This window comes from Mesoplodon mirus (genome assembly GCF_964341445.2).
Source record: "Mesoplodon mirus genome assembly, chromosome: 16".
NCBI lineage: Eukaryota > Metazoa > Chordata > Mammalia > Artiodactyla > Ziphiidae > Mesoplodon > Mesoplodon mirus.
The window spans coordinates 77,773,155-77,798,787 of NC_138992.1; the positions used below are offsets into that span (position 1 = coordinate 77,773,155).

Sequence of the window (25,633 nt, forward strand, 5' to 3'; positions counted from 1 at the left end):
GAGATGGCATTTAATGAACAAGGTGCTATGTTTATTAAGTGATACTTCTAAATAGCTACAGGCAAATGGATGTTTTTGTTTTGTTCCTTTTGGGAGGATGGTTATAAATTTGACAGACTTCATCTACATTAAGGCTGTGTGTGTGTGTGTGTGTGTGTGTGTCGAGGGTGGAAAGGGTGAATAAGAATGTTCTTGGACTTCTATCAGAGTTGCAGTATCCTCTTTTTTTTTTTTTAACTATAATATATACTAGTTCAGAGTAAAAGGAATTTTTTGAGCTGGTCCTGTTTTCTCCTGCATTCAGATTCAGCAACTCAAAGCCCCTAGACACCGCAGTTCACCACGTACATAGAACTGTCCTGAGACAGCACAGGTGGACTTGTGAGGGTGGGGTCACTGGCTCACTGCGGGCAGAGGCCGTGAGGTCGGCTAATGCCTTACTGGCTTTCCACACTCATTTGATTTTAATATTCTGAACTCGTGCAAATAACTACATTTGATTTCTTTAAATATCATCTTAATTGATATTTACCTATTATTTCAACCTATACTTTTGTTTTGGCATATTACTGACTTTGGAATCAACATCCCCAGTTGAGGGACTTCCCTGGTGGCGCAGTGGTTAAGAATCCGCCTGCCAATGCAGGGGACACGGGTTCAAGCCCTGGTCCAGGAAGATCCCACATGCCGCAGAGCAACTAAGCCTGTGCGCCACAACTACTGAGCCTGCTCTCTAGAGCCCACGAGCCACAACTACTGAGCCTGCGAGCCACAACTACTGAAGCCCGAGTGCCTAGAGCCCATGCTTCGCAACAAGAGAAGCCACCACAACGAGAAGCCCGCGTGCCTCAAGGAAGAGTAGCCCCCACTCGCCACAACTAGAGAAAGCCCGTGTGCAGCAACAAAGACCCAACACAGCCAAAAATAGATAACTAAATTTTTTTTAAAAATGCCCAGTTGAACACATAACAAGTTTGTGCAGACAAACATCCTTTAATCCATGTTTTTGCAGACTGATTTGTTTGAATCTGTGGGTCACTTTCTGTTAAGTTTGAAATGAGGTGTGTCGTTGCACGTAGGGCCACTCTTTGTTGCAGTTTGCCCAGGCCAGCCCTGTTGTCCCTGTTGCCCCTGTTGCCCCGGTTGTGTGTGTAGTTACTAACACAGCTCCTTTCCCTCTCAGAGGTTGCCTAACTGGCTGCCACTTGTGGGCAGTGGGAGTTACTGAACATTTGTAATTAGGATGATGACATCATTGTGCCTGTGGTTTAATTCCCTGCAGTGTCTAGTGTGAAAGCTGCCTATGACATCCATTTAATTAAATTTAGCTTGTGGCTTATTTCATTCAGACGGATTTATTCTAATGTTTCTGTTCTAAAGTTTCTATCTTAGCTGTTCCTTTTCCCCTTTTGATCCTTGAAGGTAGCTTAAGTCAGGGCTTCAGGAAAAAACCAGTTGGGAATGGAAATGTAACATGAGAGAGTTTACGGAAAGAAAAAAGGTGAAGGCAGAGGTGGAGGCTGGTGCGCTCCAGCACACTTGTGTCCCTGCTGTCCACTCCTCTGCCCGTTTCTTCACCTCCGTGAATTCTAACTCGCGCTGTGATCAAAGATTTTGCATGTAGCAAGGAACCAGGCATGTTAGAAAGAATCCCCTTATTTCAGTTTCTGTGTACTTTCTCAAGTTAAACTTTTCCTGTGTGGATCTAAGAGAGAAACAAAAGCACTCAAATTTTCTTAGCTGTTTTTTCAAGTATTTAGAGATTGTGCCTTTCTGGGGACTGCTCTGATAGAAGGTTCTACTTTTAGAAGCACATCTCTGTGATTTTTCTTTGTGTAGCGTTACAGTTTCCTTGAAACTTGCAAGGGTCTTATTCTATTTATCCTCAATAACTAAAGCTTTTCAGATAATGTTATGAGGTAGAATCAACAACAGAGGTTTTTAGGATATAATCATTGTGTTTCTTCAGGGGAAGGAAAGTCTGCTTTGTTGCTGTACAATTAAAGTATTCTCTTTTTTCGTGTATTTTTCAGTTTCTTAATTTGTTCAGAAGAAACTTTTCATTATGTCAAAAGGAATTTGTTATTAGAGTCTAGATTCTAGACAGTCAGATTGGTTCGACTAGTGTCTGTTTTTTTCCTTAGTAGTGCTCTAAATTAATTTTCATAACATACTTCATTTATGCTCAGAGGCAGACCAAGGTATTCAGTTGTCATTTTATGCTTTGTTTCAGGATGGAATTGTGGACCCCTTTGACAGTACTTTAAGAGATTTTTGTGGTCGGTGTATTCAAGAATTCCTCAAATGGTCCATTAAGCAGACAACACCGCAGCAGCAGGAAAACAGTCCAGTAAACACCAAATCACTTTTCAAGCGACTGTACAGCTTTGCACTTCACCCCAATGCTTTCAAGAGACTGGGAGCATCACTTGCTTTTAATAATATCTACAGGGAATTCAGGTGCGTAAGTTACCTTGCAGGGAAGAGTGTAAAGATCTTTAAATTTTCTTCTTTTTTTTTTTTAATATTTATTTATTTTCCTTTTCTTCTTTCGGCTGTGTTGGGTCTTAGTTGCAGCAAATGGGATCTCTGTTGGGGCCTGTGGGGTCTTTTCGTTATGGCATGCGGTCTAAGATCTTTAAATTTTCAATAGTGATTTTGTAAAGTGACTCCCTATTTATGTATCCATGTGGTCATATATCAAGCATTTAGTAAATAGTTAACATGCTGGATGCTGTGCTATTTTCTGGGGATTAAATAATGAATGAAAATGATGTTTGCACTCAAGAAGAGGCTCAGAACGTGTTGAGATCTACATTGAAGCGTAATAGTGCACAGTCTGGAAAGTGCAACAACGGCCACAATACACAGTCTTCTGAAGCACAGAAGAGGAGTGTCTGACATGGTGTGAGTGGGTTAGGGGAGGTTTCCTGTACCTCCTGGCCTCCTGTACCATTTATCCTTGGGATGAGGCTTAGGGGATGAGTGGAAACCGGCCCAGGCATTTCAGGTCAGAGGGACAGGGCAGAGATAAGAGGACAGCATGTCAGGAGACAAAGTCATTTTCTCCTCCTTGCTGTGGAGTTGGAGGTTTGGAAGGGAGCGAAATGAGACTGGCCAGGAGCCTCTCTTTGTGGAGTTAAGATGTGAAGGCCACGTCCAGAGACGGCAAGTCCTGGATAGTGGGAGCAGGGAGCGGCACGGTTAGACTCCTCCCAAAACTCACCTGCCAGTAGCTGTGTGGGGAGTGGGTCTGAGGGCCAGGACACCAGTGACAGGGTGGTTTCACAGTCCAAGGACAAGGTAGTCCTTGACCTAAGGTTGTAGTAGTGTTTGTTCGTTTGTTCATTTAGTACTGTTCGCTAGGTCAGACTGTTACGTGCCAGGCACCGTGCCGAATGCTGGAGATACAAAGGTGTAGCCCTTCGTGAGGGCTGCATTTAAAAAAGACAGGTAGATAATACTCAACCAATCACAGAGATAAAGGTAAAATTTGTAGCTGGAATTAGTGCTTTTAAGTAGCGGTACAGGGAATTCCCTGGCGGTCCAGTGGTTAGGACACTGCGCTTTCATCGCTGGCTGCCCGGGTTTAATACCTGGTCGCGGAACTAAGATCCCACTACTGTGCAGCATGGGGAAAAAAAAAATTAAGTAGTGGTACATGATTACTAAGGAACCTTATAATGAGGAATCTGACCTCATTTGGTTAGAATAGCTTCTCTCAGGAAATGGCAGTTGGGATAGTGATGAGGGGAGCAGTTGTGAAAATAAGAGAGATGATGGATGGATGATGGAGGGATGGATGATGGATGGATGATGGATGGAGAGGTAGGTGGATGATAAGCAGATAGATTTTAGTTGGATGGATGGGTGGATAGATGATGGATGGATGATGGATGGATGGATGATGGATGATGGATGGATGGATGGATGATGGGTGGATGATGGATGGATGATGGATGGATGGATGATGGATGGGTGGATAAGTGGATGGATGATGGATGGGTGGATGATGGATGGATGATGGATGGATGGATGATGGATGGGTGGATAGATGGATGGGTGGATAGATGGGTGGATGATGGTTGGAGAGGTAGGTGGATGATAAGTAGATAGATTTTAGATGGATGGATGGATAGATTGGTGGTAGATGGATAGAGAGAGGATAGCTGGATGGATAGGAATCTGTCTCTGCGTGTGTGTGGGCATGTGCACGTTTGTATGAAAATCGACTGGAGTTTGAAGCCACTGTGTTGATTTTTTTAGTTGAGGTATAGTTGATGTAAAATGTATGTTTCAGGTGTACAGTGTAGTGATTCACAGTTTTTAAAGGTTATGTTCCATTTATAGTTATTATAAAATATTAGCTGTTTTCCTGTGCTGTACATTATATCCTTGTTGCTTATCTGTTTTATGCATAGTAGTTTGTGTCTCTAAGTCCCCTACCCCTATTTTGCCCCTCCTCCTTCCCTCTGGTAACCACTAATTTGTTCTTTATATCTGTGAGTCTGGTTCTGCTTTGTTATATACATACGTTTTATTTTTTAGAGTTCTCATACAAGTGGTATCATACAGTATTAGTCTGGTGTATTTCACTAAGCATAATACTCTGTAGGTCCATCCATGTAGCTGCAAATGGAATTATTTCATTCTTTTTTATGGCTGAGTAACATTCATTGTATATATTTACCACATCTTTTATTTATTTATTTATTTATTTATCTGGCCTGACCAGGGATCTAACCTGTGCCCCCTGCAGTGGAAGCATGGAGTCCTAACCACTGGACTGCCAGGGAAGTCCCTTACCACATCTTCTTTATCCATTCATCTGTTGATGGACACTTAGGTTGTTTCCATGTCTTGGCAATTGTGAATAGTGCTGCTATGAACAGTGGGGTGCATGTAGTTTTTCAAATAAGTGTTTTTGGGTTTTTTGGATAAATTCCCAGGAATGGAATTGCTGGGTTGTATGGTAGCTCTATTTTTAGTTTTTTGAGGAATCTCCACACTGTTCTCCACAGTGGCTGCACTAACTTACATTCCCACGCACAGAGCATGAGGTGCACTTTTCTCCACATCCTTGCCAATACTTGTTATTTGCGGTCTTTTTGGTGATGGTCATCTGCCACGTGTGAGGTGACATGTCCTTGTGGTTTTGATTGTACTTCCCTGATGATTAATGATGTTGAGCATCTTTTCATGTGCCTGTTGGCCATCTGTGTGTCTTCTTTGCAAAAATGTCTGTTCAGGTCTTTGTTTTTTTGATACTGAGCTGTTTGAGCTGTTTGTATATTTTGGATATTAGCCCTATATTCATCTTATTATTTGCAGATATTTTCTCCCATTCAGTAGGTTGTCATTTTGTTTTGTTGATGGTTTCCTTTGCTGTGCAGAAGTTTTTAGGTTTAATTAGGCCTCCTTTGTTTCTTTTTGCTTTTGTTTTCTTTGCTTTAGGAGGCAGAAAATATTGCTACAATTTATGTCAGATAGTGTTCTTCCTATGTTTTCTTCTAGGAGTTTTAAGGTTTCCAGTCGTACGTTTAGGTGTTTAATCCATTTTGAGTTTATTTTTTTGTATGCCGTTAGAGAATGAATGTTCTAATTTCATTCTTCTACATGTAGCTGTCCGGTTTTCCCAGCACCAGTTATTGAAGAGACTGTCTTTTCTGCATTGTATATTCTTGCCTCCTTTGTCATAGATTAATTGACCATAAGTGCGTGGTCTTATTTCTGGGCTCTCTACTCTGTTCCATTGATCTATACATCTGTTTTGTGCTAATACCATGCTGTTTTGATTACCGTACAGTATAGTTTAAAGTCAGGGAGTGTGATTCCTCCAGCTCTGTTATTCTTTCTCAAGATTGTTTTGGCTTATTTGGCGTCTTTTGTATTTCCATACAAAATTTTAAATTATTCTAGTTCTGTGAAAAATGACCTTGGTATTTTGATACATTTTTCCTTTTCGTTTTTTAAATTGTGAAACCTGTGTGTATAGAAGAATGTTTAAAAACATGTAAAACTGTCACTATTTGCAGATGACATGATATTACAGATAGAAAATCCTAAAGACTCCACCAATAAAACTGTTAGAACTGATAAACTCAGTAAAATTGCATGATACAAAATCAGTATACAAAAGTCTGTTGCCTGTCCATGTACTCATAATGAACAATCAGAAAGTGAAATTAAGAAAACAGTCTCAGGACTTCCCCAGTGGCACAGTGGTTAAGAATCCGCCTACCAATGCAGGGGACACGGGTTCAAGCCCTGGTCTGGGAAGATCCCACGTGCTGTGGTGCAGCTAAGCCTGTGCACCACAACTACTGAGCCTGTGCTCTAGAGCCCGTGAGCCACAACTACTGAAGCCTGTGTGCTCTAGGGCCTGCGTGCTGCAACTACTGAAGCCTGCACGCCTACAGCCTGTGCTCTGCAACAAGAGAAGCCACTGCAACGAGAAGCCTGCACACCGCAACGGAGAATAGTCCCGCTTACCGCAAATAGAGAAAGCCCACGCGCAGCAACAAAGAAGACCCAACACAGCCAAAAAAAAAAAAAAGAAAAAAAAGAAAACAATCTCATTTACAGCTGTATCAAGAGGAATAAAATACCTAGGGATAAATTTAACCAAGGGGGTGAAAGACCTGTACACTGACAACTGTAAGACATTGATGACAGAGATTGAATAAGACACAAATTAATAGAAAGATACTCTGTGCTCATGGATTGGAAGAATTAATATTGTTAAAATTTCCATACTACCCAAAACAATCTTCAGATTCAGTGCAATCCCTATCAAAATTCCAATGGCTTTTTTCACAGAAGTAGGGCAAACAGTCCTAAAATTTGTGTGGAACCACAAAGACCCTGAAAAGTCAAAGCAGTCCTGAAAAAGAACAAGGCTGGAAGCATCACACTTCCTGATTTCCAACTACTATACAAAGTTATAGTAATCAAAACAACATGGTGTTGGCAGAAATACAGTCACATAGATCATTGGAACAGAACAGAATGCCCAGAAATAAACCCACACACATATGGTCAATTAATTTCATGACAGAGGAGCCAGTAATACACAGTGGAGAAAGACAGCCTCTTCAATAAATGGTGTTGGGAGAACTGGACCCCTGTCTTAAACCATTCACAAAAACTATAACTCAAAATGGAGTAAAGATTTGAATGTAAGACCTGAAACCATAAAACTCCTAGAAGAAAACATAGGTGGTAAGCTCCCTGACATAGGTCTGGTAAGCTTCCTGACACAGGTCTTAGGGATGATTTTTTGAATTTGACACCAAAAGCAAAAATAAACAAGTGGGATTACATCCAAGTAAAAACTTCTGCACAGCAAACGGTCAACAAAATGAAAAGGCAACCTACTGAATGGGAGAATATAGTTGCAAATCATATATCTAATAAAGGGTTAATATCCAAAATATATATAGAGCTCAATGGCAAAAAATCTGATTAAAAAAAATGAGCAGAATATCTTGACAAGACATTTTCCCAAAAAAGACATAGAAATGGCCAACAGGTACGTGAAAAGATGCTTAACATCACTAATCATCAGGGAAATGCAGATCAAAACCACAATGAGGTATCACCTCACACTGGTCAGAAGGGCCATCATCAAAAAGTCTACAAATACCAAATGCTAGTGAGGGTGTGGAGAAAAGGGAACCCTCGTGCACTGTTGATGGGAATGTAAATTCATGCAGCCACTGTGGAAAATAGTGTGGAGGTTCCTCAAAAAATTAAAAATAGAACTACCATACGATCCAGCAATTCCACTCCTGGGTATTTATCCGAAGAAAATGAAAACACTAATTTGAGAAGATTTATGCACCCCCATGTTCATTGCAGCATTATTTGTAATAGCCAAGACATGGAAGCAACCTTAGTGCCTATTGCGAGATGAATGGCTATAGAAGATCTGATACACACACACACACACACACACACACACACACACACACACACACACACACACACACACACACACACACACACACACACACACACACACACACACACACACACACACACACACACACACACACACACACACAATGGAATATTACTCAGCCATAAAAAAGAAGGAAATCTTGCCATTTGTGACAACATGGATGGACCTAGAGGGCATTATGCTAAGTAAAACAAGTCAGACAGAATAAGACAAATACTGTATGATCTCACTTATATATTAAATTGTAAACAACAACAGCAAACAAACAAACAAGGTCATCGATGCAGAGAACAGATTGGTGGTTGCCAAAGCTAGGGGCTGGGGGCTCAGAGAAATGGGTGAAGGGGATCAAAAGCTACAAAGTTTAAGTTATAAAAGAAGTGAGTCCTCGTGGTGTAATGCACAGCATGATGACTACAGTTAATAACACTGTATCCTATATATGGAAGCTGCTGAGAGCGAAGCTATTAAAAGTTCTTATCACAAGGCACAGCATTTTTTAAGTAGGTGTGGTGACCGATGTTGACTAGGCTTGCAGTGATGGTTTTGTAACATGTACAAATAGCGAACTGCTGTGTTGTGCACCTGAAGCTGATGCAACGTATGTCGGTTATGCCTCAATTTGAAAACCCTAAAATGTGTAAAGTTTGTATAATAATAACAGTAACATGTTCCTGCATATTGACCACCTAGGTTTAGAAATCGAGCGTTATCAGTATTTTAGATCTGCCCTGCCCTAAGTTAATCCTTCTCCTGACTTTGATGTTACTTGTTCCCTTGCTTTGCTTTTTTGCTTCATTCTCTATATATTGGTATGTACCCTAATCGGTGTGCTCTTGGTTTTGGAAAGCAGCTGTTAGGCATAGACATGGGCAGGTGAGGTTGGATCAGTGTTTTCATTGTCAGGTAAAGGATCCTGGGAAACTCTGCTGAACAGAGACTGGCTTCAGCTTCTCAGAGGACAGGAGCCTGGTCCAAGGAATTAGGTTGACAGAGCCCATCGTTAGTCCTGGGAAGCCGAGCTCTCTAGAAATGTGTGAAGTGGACCCACAGCTGACACTGGGGAGAAGTACCGTCCAAGAATGTGGACTGCCCTTTAGTTTCTGCTTCTGAGACCCCAGTGGCCTGACTTGGGTGTCAGGAGCAGGTCAGAGCAGAATTCTCTCGTGGGGTCAGCGAGCGCAGTCGGCAGTCCAGGCTGAACCTGGGCTGGAGGGCAGCGTCACGCAGGGGGTCATTGAGCCCGGCTCCTCTGGGTCTGTCGGGGTGGAGAGCTCCTCTCCGCCCCACTCGCCCACCCTGTCTGACCCGACTGTGCGCCCGCGCGCTCCCCCCTCCGTCCTGTTGGGCCTTGTTCCCTTTCCCCTGTTGCCGTCTTTCTCGGACACTGGGATTTGCTGGACTACATTCCGGGTGGCTTTGAGAAATGATGCCCGAGGGAACCGTGTTCGAGGGCTTGTGTGTTGAGTGATGCAAGTACAAGTTCAGGTGCTTCCATCCTGCAAGCTCACGAACTGTTTTGGAGAGCTTTCCTTGGGGATCGTGGATTTGGAGTATCATTTGGTCATGTCATTTCCTCCTTGCTACTTCAAGTGGTTTTTGCATCTAAGATACAAGCTACTGTAGCCAGCCTGGGACTCTGACCCCAACCCCACCTCTGTGGTCTGGCCGCACATCACTCTTCTGGGTGAGCCTTGGCCCCTCGCTCCGACTCCTGTGCTCCATCTGCCTTTGTGGCCCACAGCGCGATGCCCTTTAGTGTCAGTGTCACATCTGGGTGTGTGGTGGGGTGTCGTGGAGGACACATGGAGCTTGTGGGTCCCCTTCTAGGATTCAGATTTAAAAAACTAGGGTGATATTCCTCCCAAACCAAACAGCGGCATGCGGTCTTCTTCTCAGTCCTCCCCACCCTCTGGCACCTGCTGGTTCCTCACTCTGGTCCTGTTTCAGGAAATCACCACCTCTCAGAGGTGGAGCAGTGACCCTGCACTTGGTCACACGGCTAGAACGCCCATGCGCCTTAGTGCCCCTGCCTGGCGTTGTGTGCTTAATCATTCACTGTCCTGTGTCGCTGAGGGACAGATTTTCCAGGGAGAGGCTGGCCTGTGCCTGTGGCCTACCCGTGAGTGTGACGTCAGTGGATGGTCCACAGACATTGGTGGTCCAGGTAGTTGTTCACATGTGGCGGATATGCTTGTAAAAGGCCCAGAGATGACTGTTGATGTTAACTTACTTTTGGATAGGTAGAGAACTTTAAAAATTCCTTCATTTAAAAAAATGTGAACGTAGTACCAGGTCTTCTTTTCTGCTACATGTAATTTTGATGAGGTGTGTGGAGTGTGGTCAGAACAGTGGCTTTAGGTTTTAGGTTATGTGCTGTGAGCAGGTCCACAGGTGGAGGAGGGTGCTTGTAATAGTAAAAAGCCTGTGCCTCTTGGGTCTGTTTTTGACCAGGTTTTCTTCTTTCAGAAGTGTTTTAGGTTGTTTTATGTTTTAAAAAATTTGTGGCGTTTTTAAAGACAAATTTCATTAAGGTATGTATTCTTTAATAACATAACTTTTTCCCTTCATTGTTTCTGTTTTATTGTCTTCTCAGGTAAGGCTCAATATTCTTTATTTTGCAGGGAGGAAGAGTCTCTGGTAGAACAGTTCGTGTTTGAAGCCTTGGTTACATACGTGGAAAGCCTGGCCTTAGCACATGCGGATGAGAGGTCCTTGGGTAGGTCCCATTTGGGCTTTCTGTGTGTGCGCAGCGAGCCTGTCCATGCGGGGGCCTGGCTCACCCCCTCGTAAGGTGCTGTCTTCTCCTCACATCCCCGTTTAGGGTGATAAGTAAAGGGGAGGTGGGGCCCTCTGCTGCCGCAAACCCGCTTGGTACAAGAGGCTTCAGTGCCTCCTCTATGACTCGCCGTGTCCCCTGGCGTCCACTCATCTTGACCCCTGGTTGGTCAGGGATCCTGGCCAGGGCAGGTGGGGCAGCCCTGCTGTGAAGGTCCAGTGAAAGCGCACGGCTGGCACGAGCCAAAGAAAGCTGGCCCTTGTCTCTGAATTCACTAATGACAGCTAGAAGGTAGAAAGTAGGTTTCCTTACAAGATTGTAATAAGGCTATTTTGACAGTAATTAAGACGTCATTTTAAAATACTAAGTCAGAAATAGGCTGAAGTGGCAAAGAGAGTAACAAATGATCGTCTTTGCAGTTAAATTCCATCCGGAAGCTGTCAGGACTGTCCAGGAGTTCTGGGGCTGGAGACTTCTTGGTGATCTGCCCGCTCAGTCTGCATGGGGTCTGGCCCGGGGCACGTGGACCCTGATGTGGCTCTCGCAGCGGGTGCCGTGGAGATCCCCTCTCACTTGCCAGATGGTGGTGTCTCTCATTTCTTGACAGATTGAAGCTCTGTTGTCCTCCATGGTGATAGCCCTACTAATGAGCAAAAACACTTAAAATTCAGTCCTGCCGTCAGCTGTCATTAGCTTAAAATGGCCTTATCTTGACATCATATATAGGTGAATTTTCTCAACAAGTGAAATTTTACTCTTTTAAAATCACTGCCATAGTTAAAAGGCGTAGATGAAATTTTACTCTTTTAAAAATCACTGCCATAGTTAAAAAGTGTAGAAAGAAAACTTCCTTGGTAACAGAGGTCAAAATAGGCTGTGTGAGGCCCCTTTCCTGAATAACCCTAGACGCCTGTAGATGGTTTTACTATTTTATTTCTCTTCTCCTCCTGCAGTGTCTGTATTATTAACTATAATATATAGTTTAACCTACATGAGAAAAGTGCGGGTCAAGGAACTGACCCCCTGAAATAATAGCCTTCAGTGGGGTGCACGGGCTCTGGCCTGCTTTGTGGGTTTTGTAACACCTGCAGAGCCCTTCCATCTCAGACCTGTACGCAAGGCTGTGCCTTGCTGTCCTGCGGTCTTAAACATGGGTTTTGTATTTGGATGTGCAGTGTTGTATTTTGAGGGATGAAAAATACTCTTTTGTAAAATCACCTTTTTAATGACAAAGCTAGGCCAATAAGACTGTAGTACTACTTTGTAAATGATGATCAGCTCTAGATCTCCTTCAGCAATTTCTGTTTGTGTTGAGAGCAGGTACAGTTCAGCAATGCTGCGATGCTATCGATCACCTGGGCCGCATCGTCGAGAAGAAGCACGTTTCTTTAAACAAAGCAAAAAAGCGACGCTGTCCCCGGTAGGTGATGTTGCTTCCTTTTTTTTTTCTTTCCCCCTAACATAAAACTAATTCTCAGTTAACACAGGAGAATCTAGGAGGAATTTGTGAAAGTACAAAGAGTCAATTTTCCAAAGTAACTTAAAAGCTTTATGTTTGAAAGTGCTTTGTTTAAGGTGTCATCTTGGTTGGGATAGTGGATACAATTTGAAAATCAGTTTTGTAACTGAGACATTTGTCTGCACTAATTTTGAATACGAATTTGGTGTGGAATTATTTGCTTGGAATATGCATGAGCTGTTTGTTATGGAGTAGGTTTGAAATGTAAGAACTAAAATATTGAAATAGTAGGATTTTGACAGAATAAGGTTACAGATTATGAAATGAAGCCACTCAAAACCAAGGCTGGCTTATTGCCCAGTGGTTTCCAGTCTTTGCTCCCATTTCCATCCCGGCAAGGTCTCCTTCTCAGACGGGGTGTGGGTGTGCCATGCCTCTTCCCCCAGGTCTGTGCAGGGGTCTGGGGCTCTGGTGTCTGCTGGCGCCCATCACTCTGGAGAAGCATAGCCTGTAGACTGGACATTGATACTCCCTCTGTGGTTTTACATTAATACTCCCTCTGTGGTTTTAAAATTGATTCTTCCAGATTCTGCCGCTGAGTATGACATCTCTCCAGGTCATTCATGCTCACACTTGAGCAGTAGCATTACCTGGAGGTCTGGCTACATACAGTTCAGGTCGCTGGGCCTTGCTCTGGAATTGGCTTCAGTAGGTTTAGGGTGGGGCTGAGAATTTGCCTTTCTGCCAAGCTAATACTGATGTAGCTGGTCCAGGGACCACAGTTTGAGAAGCACTACTTCAGAACTTAAACCCCCTTTCATTTTAAAGTGCATTGAAAAGGAAACATGAAAATACTTGGTGCTGATCTTTTAAGAAATGCTTTTTACTTTTTCCCTCAATTAAAAAAATAAAAGGTAAGCAGCGTTTAGAACCTATTTCACCTGTGACATTTTGATTGTATTCTAATGATAATACACTAAAAGTAAATTGAATGCCTTTAAATATGGTTTCTGCATGTATCAGGGTAGCAAAATTGAATTTATGGTTTTTAGACTCTGGGGTCAGCTAAATGCTGAATGTTGGAGTGTGAATATTAAATACAGTGTATTCTCCATGCAGAGGCTTTCCACCTACGGCACCCTTGTGTTTATCAGACGTGGTCCAGTGGCTTTTCGCCAATTGTGGGAGGCCCCAGACAGAATGTCGACACAAATCCATAGAACTCTTTTATAAGTTGGTTCCTTTGTTGCCAGGTATGATGGTCTTTATGCCCTATAAATGACTTTTGCCAGTAGTTTAGAGATACACTTATATAAAACATATTTCCATTATTTAGATAAATGTAACGTGTTCTAATAAATACAAAAAATAAGTACGTTCTAATAAATACAAAGAATAAGTACCAAAAATAATCATTATAAATAATTTGTAAGACAGGTGATAAATTATGGCTGTACATTTCTCAAAGATTTATAGAAGGAAAGAAAAAAATGCTGTTTTGATGTTAGACGATACAGAAGAGGTGAACTTAGAATTTCCTAGTACCTTTTATTCCACAGCATCTTTGCTTTTCTGTCCCACTTCAAAGAAAGAAGGAAGGGGCTTCCCTGGTGGCGCAGTGGTTGAGAGTCCACCTGCCGATGCAGGGGACGCGGGTTCGTGCCCCCGTCCGGGAGGATCCCACATGCCGTGGAGCGGCTGGGCCCGTGAGCCATGGCCGCTGAGCCTGCGCGTCTGGAGCCTGTGCTCTGCAATGGCAGAGGCCACAACAGTGAGAGGCCCGAGTATCGCAGAAAAAAAAAAAAAGAAAGAAGGAAGGATTGGATGACCATAGTAGTTAACACAATATTCAGTTAAGGTTTAGAAATCTTATTAATAGCTAATGAAGCGGGACTTCCCTGGTGGCGCAGTGGTTAAGAATCTGCCTGCCAGTGCAGGGGACACGGGTTCAAGCCCTGGTCCAGGAAGATCCCACATGCTGCGGAGCAGCTAAGCCCGTGCGCCACAACTACTGAGCCTGCACTCTGGAGCCCGCGAGTCACAACTACTGAGCCCATGTGCCGCAACTACTGAAGCCCTTGTGCCTAGAGCCCGTGCTCCTCAACAAGAGAAGCCACCACAATGAGAAGCCCGCGCACCGCAATGAAGAGTAGCCCCCGCTTGCCACAACTAGAGCAAGCCATGTGCAGCAGCAAAGACTCAACACAGCCAAATATAAATTTAAAAAAACCAATTATATATATTAAAAAAAAGTTAATGAAGTAATGCAGTTGTTCGTTTTGGCCTGTAATTAATAAGGAATTGCCAGACTCCTAAGTCTGAATGATCTCAGATCATTTGGTATTAAAGGAAAGCGATGAGCCTATGCTTTTCAGTAGTTACTGTACTAAACCATTAAACTGTACTTAAGAGACTTGAGATAGTTTCTAAATTTCTCAGGAATAAATGTATTGATAGCTCAGGTGTGGGGTTCGGTAGCTCAGGTGTGGGGAAGCTGTGCCCCAGGACAGACTCAGGCCCTGGCTCCCCTTCACGTGCACCGGGCAGTAGTCCAGAGCCAGGACATGCTGTGGCGTGTGCACCTGGGTGAGGAGGTGCCAGCACGCAGTGGACCGTGAGCTGGTTCTCTTGAGCAAGGGGCGTGGAGGGCCTCTGTGGGGCTGCTTCAGGGGCAAGAGGTGGAAATGGCCGCATGTCATTCTGAGACTTAGAAGCGTGCTGCATTTGTTATGCTCGAATATGACGTATACTGTGGAATGCGCTATGTTAAATACTATATATTCTGCAATCTGTATGTTGTGATTGTATTTACACTATGCGTTACATATACTATATAAATACAGAGTATGTAATTATCTACTATACTATAATTTTATGTATATGGTGAAAATGTATATTTGTATTTTTTAATTTAGAGAATTGTTTTTAAAACATTATTAGTATTTTATATATGCTTACTGCTTTTAGTTAACAAGTTTGTTTTACATGTTGTCATTCTCACAATGAAGTCCGTGAAGAGTGGATGGGATGGAGGGCGGGGCATCTTCTCCTTATTTTTAAAGGAAACTGAGGCCCAGACTCTTCTGAGGAAGGACTGCTTGCTGCAGGCCCCCGATTTCCAGCAGCGTCAGCCTGGCTGACGGCAGACGTTTCCACTGCTCTTCTTCCTAGCTGCCTGCTGCAGGGACCTCGTAGACTTTCGGTGAAATAGTAGAGCTCCACCTCTCGGGATGGCCTTTGTTCATGAGCACAGGATGCGGAGTGCTGGGGAGCCTTGCCCTGCTACCGCCATGACTCACCGCTTCTGTGTCTTCCAGTGGGTTGTTCGCCCTCCTCTTTGTCTTTGCCCCTGTGATCATTAAGGTCCCGTGTCCTGCAGTAGTACCCTGTCCTTGGTTGGGCCAGGTGTGTGGACACCCGGCTCCATGGGACGTAATGACAGGTGCAGGTTTGTCCCCACTGCGTGTCAGGGCCTTCCGATGCCGACACCGGGGAGTGGGGGCGGGTTGGGTGGAGAGGCAGAGAGACAGAGACCACCTCACGGTGGGGAGGGCCTCCCCCCCCATCCTCGACCTGTCTTGCTTCCCTCTAGACCTGTCTCCCCAGGTCCTTCCTTTCTGCACATCCTCTTCTGCCGCTCTCAGCTAGCACTCGATGTAGAATTTAAATATAGTAGTGTTCTTCACTCGTGGTTACAGTTTTATTCATTTCTTCTTAGTGAAAATAATGGAATGTTTAATATTTCTTCTTAAAACAAACCCTGAAAACATGGTACTGTCTTTTACTTATATAGCTTGTGAGAGGTATTTTTGACACAGTAAAAAAAACATTTCTTCTTTTTTTAAAAAAAAATTTATTTATTTATTTATTTATTTTTGGCTACATTGGGTCTTTGTTGCTGCACGCGGGCTTTCTCTAGTTGTGGAGAGCTGGGGCTACTCTTCGTTGTGGTGTGCGGGCTTCTCATTGCGGTGGCTTCTCCTGTTGCGCAGCACGGGCTCTAGGCGCACGGGCTTCAGTAGTTGTGGCTCACGGGCTCTAGAGCGCAGGCGCAGTAGTTGTGGCTCACGGGCTCTAGAGCGCAGGCTCAGTAGTTGTGGCACATGGGCTCCAGAACGCAGGCTCAGTGGTTGTGGCTCACGGGCTTAGTTGCTCCGCAGCACATGGGATCTTCCCGGACCAGGGCTCGAACCCGCATCCCCTGCATCGGCAGGTGGATTCTTAACCACTGGGCCACCAAGGAAGTCCCCAATTCTTTTGCATCAGAATTATATTACTGTTTTGGATCCTTCTGTAAGTTCATTAGAGTCAGAATGACTTGATCTTTTCACAGCCACTGATTTCAGAGCATACAAAATACACTTTAATGTTTTTTTCTTTAACTTAGAAAATGATTAATACCTAAAAGAAAAATATCTTTTCAAAAGCAGATCATTTGACTCTTTTATTTAATAAGCATGGCACTTACCATGTGGTAGATGCTATTCTAAGCACTTTTTCAGATATTAACTGCTTCAGTTCACTTCACCTTGGTGACAGCCTCAGAGGTAGATACTGTGTGCGTCTCACTGTGGACGAGGAAGCAGGCTGACGAGGCCTGGTCCCCGTGGCCGCCGGCGGCACAGGCAGAGGGGCTGGAGTGTCTGACTGCTCTGTTTATTCCTTAAAAAAAGCAATAATGACTTTTAAGAAAAAAGGCAAGAGAAAGAGTATGAAGTTTATAGGTATTCAAATGGTATCCGACTATGTTAATAATGTTTAAAGAAACTGAAGAGAATGGCTTTTGGTGGAAATACTTTCTTGACAGTACAGTGAGCAAGTTGTGAGTGCTGCGGTTCAACTAAGACTATCCTGGATCATTTTGGAATTTCAGTGCATTGGTAGGTCGTTTATGTGGGACATTTATGGAAAACTCTATTTGAAATATTGTGATATTGCCTGTCTGGTTCTGGTCTGATTACATTTTTAACATAGCAGACTTTTAATTTTTATTTTTTATGATTGGGAGATGCTGTTTTTAATCAGGTACAGTGATTAGATCAAGTGATTTTTAACTACATGAAAGTGATTTATATGTGTGTTTTAATCTTATTTCTCTTTTAAGGCAACAAATCCCCTTCCCTGTGGCTGAGAGACCTGATCCAGAAGGAAGGCATTTCCTTCCTCATAAACGCATTTGAGGGGGGAGGAGCCTGCGATCCGCCAGCCGGCATCCTCGCCCAGCCCACCCTCCTCCAGCTGCGCGGGCCGTTCAGCCTGCGTGCCACGCTGCAGTGGATGGACGCGCTGCTGGCTGCGCTGGAGTGCTACAATACCTTCCTGGGCGCAGGGACCCTTGGTGCTGCCCAGCTCCTGGGTGGGTAGAGCCTCCCTGGGTCAGCACCGTCCGGTTCTGCCTGGAACCATGCTGGGGCCAAGATGGGTGGGGTTTTGGTTGGACAGGATCACAGGGTGTCATTTCTTCAGGTCTGCCTGCATCTCAGAGCTCACAGTGAGGGTGGGGGGACTCCCTGCCCGGAGTCTGTGCTGCTTTCTTGCCCTGTTCACAGGTTCTCAGTGACCCTTGTGTGAAGTAACCTTCTGAGGTTTTCCTGAGGCCCTCTGATCTTGTGCCATGTCTCTGTGTAGCGAGTCTTTAGTTTTCTCGCATCTTTCTGTCCCTGGAACTTCTCTGTTGTAGTGCGGTAGTGACGGTGTTGTTTGCAAAGGACATCAGGCGGGTGGAATGTGAGTGCTGGGCAGGCTCTGTCCCCCTGGGGACCCTGGTGGCCCACGCGGGGAGGCGCTGACTCTGGGAAGCAGCACCTGGAGCCGGCTGTCGCCTGACAGGTGCGCTCTCTGCTTCAGGGTTCTCGGAGCAGCTGGCTGAGTCTTCTGGCGGTTCTCCTGGGCCAAAACCCCCACCACCACCCCATCCCATGGGCGGAGCCTCAGACTTGCCCTCAGAACTGGCTGTGCTCTTTGCATGACTGTTTGTGCGGGGGCCTCCGTTCCAGCCGGGGCGGCGTCTGAGCAGAGGGCCTGCTGTTCTCTCCACAGTCCTGTCAGAGGTGACGGGGTTGAGAGGAGTCAGACGGCCCCTGGCCTGTTGGGTTCAGGGTCCCTGGTGTTTGAGAATGCAGTTCTGAACACATTTTCTCCCAGTTCTTTAAATACATAATGACCTGTCAGTTGACAGTTTGATCGCCTTCCTAAATCTAAGGAGAACAAAGACCTGGAAGCCATCACCCTAGAGGACCTAATCAGCCTCCACCTTTGTTCACTCCCTTGGCTTGTGCACCATTGTTGTCACATGTCCCCTGCCTTTACCCCAGAACGGTGAGCTGTGCTCGGATTGCAGAGCGGAGAACAGCGTGTCCGTCCTTCCTGTGGCGGAGCGTGTCTTACACTTGCAAGTTTCGGGAGAACCCTGTTCGGGAGTTGATCTGAAATTGATCCCATAAAACGTCAGTCACAGCCTCCTGCTTAAAGGCCACTGCCATGGCGTGTCTCTCCGTTGCCCTCTGAAGGACATTTAGGTTGTTCCTAGTTGTTTATTATTAGAAACAATGGCTAAAGTTAACATTCTCAAAGCACGTCTTTGCAATTCTGCCATTGTTTCCCGAGGATAAAATTTCAGTGCTGGGTCAAAGCATATGAGCTTTTAAACCTTTGATAGAACTTGGTGTGCACGTTTTTTTAAGCTTTTAGTAGCATTTGGCAAATAGCCGTTCATAAAGATCATGTTAATTTATGGTCCCATGGTAGTGTTTGAGAGCCAAGACCTAACCTTCCGTAGGTGTGTTCTTACTGTACGAGTCTGCAGTTGAGTTCTGTTCAGGTGGTGTTTTGAAATGAGAAGAAATAAGTGCTGTTTTATTCGGCTTTTATTAAAACTTTAAAAATTTTGGCTGAAAGTATATCACACCTATACTTAAAGATGGAACTTTACATTAATCTTAGTGGGTTTAGAAGGAAGCGAATGTTAACATTTTAATACAATTTTTTCTAGGTGCTGAAACACAGTCTTCACTTTGGAAAGCAGTGGCTTTCTTCTTAGAAAGCATTGCTCTGCATGATATCACGGCGGCAGAAAAGTGCTTTGGTGCCGGGGCCACAAGTGACAGACCCAGCCCACAGGAGGGAGAAAGATACAATTACAGCAAATGCACAGTGGTGGTCCGGGTCCTGGAGTTCTCCACAACGCTGCTTGGCACCTCCCCTGACAGCTGGAAGGTAGGCCCGCCCGCTGCCCTGATCAAGGGGCCTGTGCTTGGCTACCCACTGGTGGTTCTAGCCTTCTTAGAACTTTCCCTTGCTGTAGGAGTTGTCTCTTCTTGAAAATAATGATAAAACTCTGCATGTGCTTCAGATTCTCACTGTGCAGATAAAAAACACAGTTTTTCTAGATGTTTATTGGCTACTGTGTGTTATGCTGTAATCAAGCATCTGCCTGACAAAATGCGCATCAGCCAGCATCTGTAAATGTGTCTGTGAGGCTGAGACCCCCATCCCGTCAGTGCCTGCTCAGCGCCTACTATGCGCCAGGCCCTGCCTCTGCAGGGCTGGAAGCCCACGGCGCCACCCTGTGAAGGTTTCTCTGGGGCACCTCCGGGCCCTCCTGTCCCCGTGTGGTCCACGGTTGCTCTCCCGCCGTGATGGCAGTCAGGTCCACGCGGCGGAGACCTAGGGACTGCAGAGCCTGAGCTGTGTGCTGTCTGAGCCCCGCCCCATCCTTCCCGGTTGCTGGGCCGTCCACTGCGGTGAAAGTCCCGATGCTGACCGATGGGTGTGTCTGTGCAGCTCCTCGGGAAGGATTCGTGCAGCGCAGACCTTACGAAGCTCCTGGTGAGAACGCTGTGTGCGCCCTCGAGTGTGGGCTTCAACGTCGGGGACTTCCCGGTGATGGACCACCTCCCCAGTGTGTGCGTGGGCCTTCTGAAGGCCCTGAAGACGTCCCAGCATCGTGCTGCGCTGGAGGCGTGCCTCAGGGAGGAGGTCACGACACGGAGGTGGGGCTTCCAGGGCGGCCTCGGGACGGGGTGGGGGTGAGGGTGGGGCGCAGAGACCCCTCCACGGCTTAGCTCTCAGGGCAGCAGATGGCCTGCGGGTGGCCCCGAGTCGTCCCTGCGGCATTGGCACGCACCCTAGTTTGCTTAACCTGGGTTTGCTGTCCAGGACCTTGCGGTGGACTGGGGCACCAGGAAGCTAGTAAATCCATTGCAGCAGGACGCACACAGTCTTCAGTGTGCTCTGACCTCATGCGACCGGCACTCACCTGGTCTCCTTTTGTTTTCCCTGCACGGCCAGCATTGAGGAGCTCTGCGCTGTTGACCTTTATGGCCTGGACGCTCACGTCAGTAGGGCCAAGCTGGCGTCTGTTGTGTCGGCTTGTAAGCAGCTTCACAGGGCTGGCTTTCTGCATGTTATAGCACCATCGCAGGTAACTGTGCCAGTTTGTTCTACATTTCTCTTAGCTCATTATGCTCGTTTGTCGGTTTATTTATAGCCTTTTAAAATATCCCTTAATGTACAGAGCATGCCGAGATAGGAATTAGAGAAATACTCGCTCCAGACGTGGCCGTGTTGCCTAGAGTGTAAATATGACACTAAGTGTAAAAGTTTATTAATGTAAAATGAAAGTAAAGGACACTTGAATATTTCCAGCACCTTCTGAAGACCTTTAGGCACTAACTGCTATTGTGCCTGTGTGGCCAGGAGTCAGAGGTCAGTGAAAATGTCCCTGACAGTTGGAAGGCAGTGGTCAGTGTTGGTGAACATGGATTGTATTAATGAAAAGTGTGAGGCTGTGTTTTTCTGTGTCACACCTCACTGTTGGGTGTTTCAGTGTTGCTGTACTCTAGTCTGCAGGTCAGCAGCATTCTCTCGGCACGAAGCTTCTCTCCCTGGTTTATAAAAGCATCGCGCCTGGAGTCGAAGGGCAGTGCCTGCCCTCGCTGGACCCCAGCTGCCAGCGGCTCGCCAGTGGACTCCTGGAGTTGGCCTTTGCTTGTGGAGGACTGGTAGGGAAAACAGCTGTGTGCACGTGTGCTGTCCCAGTGATGTCAGGCGTCACTCACTCGCAGCGTCTCTGAAAACGGGAATTTAGCTGGGCAACTTCTTAGCTGCACGAGGACTTTAACTGATTTGCGAGAGATGACTTTCTAAAAGTTTTTTTTTTTAATTTTTAATATAAAAGGAGTAGAATGACCTTCTTAAGCTGAAGTTTTGTCCATCCCAGTTTATTTCCAAAAGGCCTTCAGGCAGAGAGCAATTTTTGACTGCAAAGCTGACCTGTGTTGACACAGTGGCCTCTGCTTCCCCCATGCTTGGCAACTCTTCAGAGGCTGATGTGGGCGAGGCCCTGGAGGAGCATTCCAGATGCCCCACAAAGTGCTCAGGGCCTTCTGAGCTGTGCAGGGCTGGCCTCAGACAGTCTCTCTAGCTGTGGTTCCCCAGTCCACCCGCCTCCCCTTCGAGCCCCTTTCTCCACTCAGTGCAAACAGTCCTCACCCTTCCTGGACTCTCCCCTCAAAGCAACAACCACGAGATTCTGTGGAACACTGTGAGACATGTGAGTCAGGGAAAGAGTTCTTACCCAAAGTAAAACCTGGAAAGTGGAGCCATGTTGAATGTCTACAGTGAGCCCAACCCAGGCCTCCCGGGACCAGGCCCCTGCAGACTCTGTGTTCTCCGCTGTCAGAATTAACAGCCGCCCAGGGAGTCATGTGCCACAGCCCTTCTCGTTTCCTCTTTGCAGTGTGAGCACCTGGTGGGTCTTCTCCTGGGCACAGCGGTGGTGTCCATGCCATCCTCAGGAGGGTCCCAGAGGAACATCATCAGCTTCTCTCACGGACAGTATTTCTACAGCTTGTTCTCAGAAACAATCAACACTGAACTGTTGAAAAATTTAGATGTTGCTGTATTGGAGCTCATGAAATCATCTGTGGATAATCCCAAAATGGTAATGTATTTTTCCTTTTAATAAAGTATATTTTCTTTAGTAATGCTTATAAAAGGGTTGCCATATGCCTGACATAATACATCAGTAAACCAAAGTGAGGGACTTCCCGGCTGGTCCAGTGGTTAAGACTTCGCATTCAAATGCAGGGGGGTCCGGGTTCCATCCCTGGAAAGGCCGGCCTGCCTTTTCATCCCCACCGGCCGCGGCTGGTCTGGATGTGCCGCAATCCTCCCTGTTCATGGCTTCCATGGTCTCGAGGCTGACTCCTCATTTCCCACGTGTTCCTGCTCTAGTCCCTTCGCCCCCTCAGATTGAACCTGTGCAGATCAGTATTTTTTTAAATTTATTTATTTATTTATTTATTTTTGGCTGTGTTGGGTCTTCATTGCTGCACGTGGGCTTTCTCTAGTTGTGGCGAGCGGGGGCTACTCGTTGTTGCAGTGCACGAGCTTCTCACTGCCGTGGCCTCTCGTTGCGGAGCACGGGCTCTAGGCGCGCGGGTGGGCTTCAGTAGTTGTGGTGCACGGGCTCCAGTAGTTGTGGCGCACGGGCTCTAGAGCGCAGGCTGAGTAGTTGTGGTGCGCGGGCTTAGTTGTTAACGCGGCGTGTGGGATCTTCCCGGACCAGGGCTTGAACCCATGTCCCCTGCATTGGCAGGTGGATTCTTAACCACTGCACCAAGGAATTCCAGATCAGTGTTTAATATATAGTTGACTCGTTTGCTAAACACAAAATTTTGAAATGTCACCTGGTAGGTAGACAATCAAAAATTGTTAACTGTTGGGATGATCATTCTAAGGGAGAGGCATAATTTCCTGCTGAGTTAATAAGCTTTTATTCCAAGCAGTGCTAGTTGTCTCTTGTAGGGGAAGATTTTGTGGTAGATTGCACTAGAAATTTGTATTTTTAGAAGTTAGAAATAAAATTGCAGTAGACCCACAACACTCAGGAAATACAGCATTTCGAGCTTGTAAACTATTCAGACTTATGGGGAAGAAACCATGCTCATTTATCTCCACCCCTCCCTAGATCCCTCTAAAGTGTTGGTTGGTTTTTTGTTTTTTGGTTTTTTTGAAAGCACAGTCTTAAAGGATACAGAAAAGGAGAAAAGACAAGAGTGACAACATTTTGGAAGCTAGGAAGCAAAAGGGCAAGCAGTGACAGACTTCACAGTCTGAGAAGGCTGCAGTGGGGCCTTGGTGTGCAGGCGGCCTGGAGCAGTGGGGGATCGGGTGACTGTTAGCCGGCTCCCGCGGGCTCGCCCTGTCCTTGGGGGGCGCAGGAGGCTGGAGGCGCAGACCCTCTTGTCTGGGGGACCCTGGGCATAGTTGAGGGTAAAGATACCTTTTTTCTAAAGAAACACCTTTAGTGAAGATTAGAATCACAGTATATAACCCAAGTATTTCTTTAAGCAACGTGTGAAGTTTGAAATGCTTTGAACCATAGCAAAAGCACTGTACTACCCCACTGGTGAGAATTCCACTTTGTACTTTAATCCCCAAGTTTAACGTTAGTTCCTCAATTCTTCTGATCTTGGTTTCCCACTGATTTTTTTTGAATAGCCAACGTGTTTCTGGTGTATGCCGTATTTTTGTGTTCTGCCCATTTTTCTCTTGGGATGTATTTTCTTATCAATTTGTAAAATTTTTGTATACTAAGTGTAGCAGACCTCTGTCTGTCATGTATGCAGAAAGTCCTTTTTCCTCCTGACCATTTGTCTTTCTCAGTTGGAGTGTTTATTCCATACAGAAGTATTTGGTTTTTTATAGTTAAAGAAGATACCAGTCTTCTTTTCAGTTGCTCTGTTTTTCATGTCATACTTAGAAAGGCTTTCTCCATCCCAATATTATCCCTAAAATCTATCTGCCCATGTTTTCTTCTGTTACTTTTATAATTTCTTTTTTAAACAAATGGAAGTAATGCAAACAGCACTGTAGAAATGATACTTTTTCCTAAATAGATATATACTGGACAAACATTCATTCACAAATGGATATTTTCCTCATTAATTCAAGTTTCTAACTTTTTCAGGTCTGAATCTCTATACAAATTTAGGTCGGAGGTTGTTTAATTTGTTACTTACCTATCTATTTTTCAGCCAGTACCACATTGTTTTAATTTCAGCAGTTGTAAGATACACTTTAACATCTGGTAACACAGTGTTCCTTTTTAGTATTTTTGTTTTTCAGAATTCTTCAAGCTATACTTGCACATTTTCTTTAAAGTGAAATTTAGAATCATTTTGCCAAGTTTCCTACAGCCCTCTCCACAACATACAGGGATTTTGAGTGGTGATACAATGTGTATAGAGCATATTTAAACCAAGGTGACCTCTTTTAAAAAAATTAAGCCACGTTTTCTGTAGTATGTCTCTCAATTTATTCAAACATTTATTCGTGCTCTCAAATCTTTTTGAGAACTATTATGTATTCATACTATTATGTAGAATGTTATAATTGTATATTGGTTTTGTATTCTGTATCTTCACTAAATTTTTAGATTAGTTTTAACAGTTTTTTGGTGGTCTTGAGGGTTTTCTATATATCATATCATCTCCAGATAGAGACTGTTTTGTTTTTTCTGAGTGAAGGGATACCTTTTATTTCTTTTTCTTGTCTGACTGCTATGACTAGAACTTCCAGTATTATGTTGAATGAAAGTGGCGAGAGTGGGCATCCTAGTCTTTTTCCTGATCTTAGAGGAAATGCTTACAGCTTTCCACTGTTGAGTATGATGTTAGCTGTGGACTTGTCATATATGGCCTTTATTATGCTGAGGTACATTCCCTCTATACCCGTTTGTTGAGAGTTTTTATCATGAATGGATGTTGAGTTTCGTCAAATGGTTTTTCTCCATCTGTTGAGATGATCCGATGATTTTTAGCCTTTGTTTTGTTAATGTGGTGAATCATCTTGATTGATTTGCAGATACTGAACCATCCTTGCATCCCTGGAATAAATCCCACTTGGTCTTGGTGTGTGATCCTTTTAATGTACTACTGAATTTGGTTTGCTAATATTTTGTTGAGTATATTTGCATCTGTGTTCCTCAGGGATATTTCCCTGTAATTTTCTTTTCTTGAGGTGTCCTCGTCTGGTTTTGGTGTCAGGGTGATGCTGGCTGGCCAAGTAAAATGAGTTTGAAAGTGCTTCCTCCGTGCCCCCCCCCCCCCCGCCACAACTTCTTTGGCAGAATTTGAGAAGGTGTTAGTTTTTCTTTGATTGTTTGGTAGAATTCACTATTGAAGCCATATGATTCTGGACTTTTGTTTGTTGGGATGTTTTGATTACTGATTCAGTCTCCTTACTAGTAATTGGTCTGTTCAGATTATTTCTCCATGATTCAGTCTTGGTAGGTTGTTTGTTTCTAGGAATTTATTTGTTTCTTCCACGTTGTCCAGTTTGTTGGTGTATAATTGTTCCTAGTGGTCTTTTTTATGATCCTTTGTGATGTAAGGATACCTTTGGGGAATTAAGCGAAAGCCTGTCC

The 25,633-nt window shown here is 44.8% G+C and overlaps 1 protein-coding gene across 10 annotated transcripts in view; it reads left to right on the forward strand.

The window, feature by feature from the left end:
- Positions 1–25,633, forward strand: part of PRKDC (protein kinase, DNA-activated, catalytic subunit) — a 164,200-nt gene that overhangs the window by 46,635 nt on the left and 91,932 nt on the right. For 6 of the 10 annotated variants that reach the window (XM_082600986.1, XM_082600989.1, XM_082600992.1 and 3 more), the window contains exons 27-36: positions 2,234–2,460; positions 10,588–10,682; positions 12,060–12,162; positions 13,321–13,454; positions 17,306–17,557; positions 19,193–19,416; positions 19,984–20,192; positions 20,491–20,623; positions 21,045–21,203; positions 21,941–22,144. In XM_082600986.1, coding sequence (XP_082457112.1) covers positions 2,234–2,460; positions 10,588–10,682; positions 12,060–12,162; positions 13,321–13,454; positions 17,306–17,557; positions 19,193–19,416; positions 19,984–20,192; positions 20,491–20,623; positions 21,045–21,203; positions 21,941–22,144 — 1,740 coding nt within the window. The remainder of the gene's footprint in view (positions 1–2,233; positions 2,461–10,587; positions 10,683–12,059; positions 12,163–13,320; positions 13,455–17,305; positions 17,558–19,192; positions 19,417–19,983; positions 20,193–20,490; positions 20,624–21,044; positions 21,204–21,940; positions 22,145–25,633) is intronic. The other 4 variants (XM_082600988.1, XM_082600995.1, XM_082600991.1 and 1 more) reach the window with 1 other exon arrangement.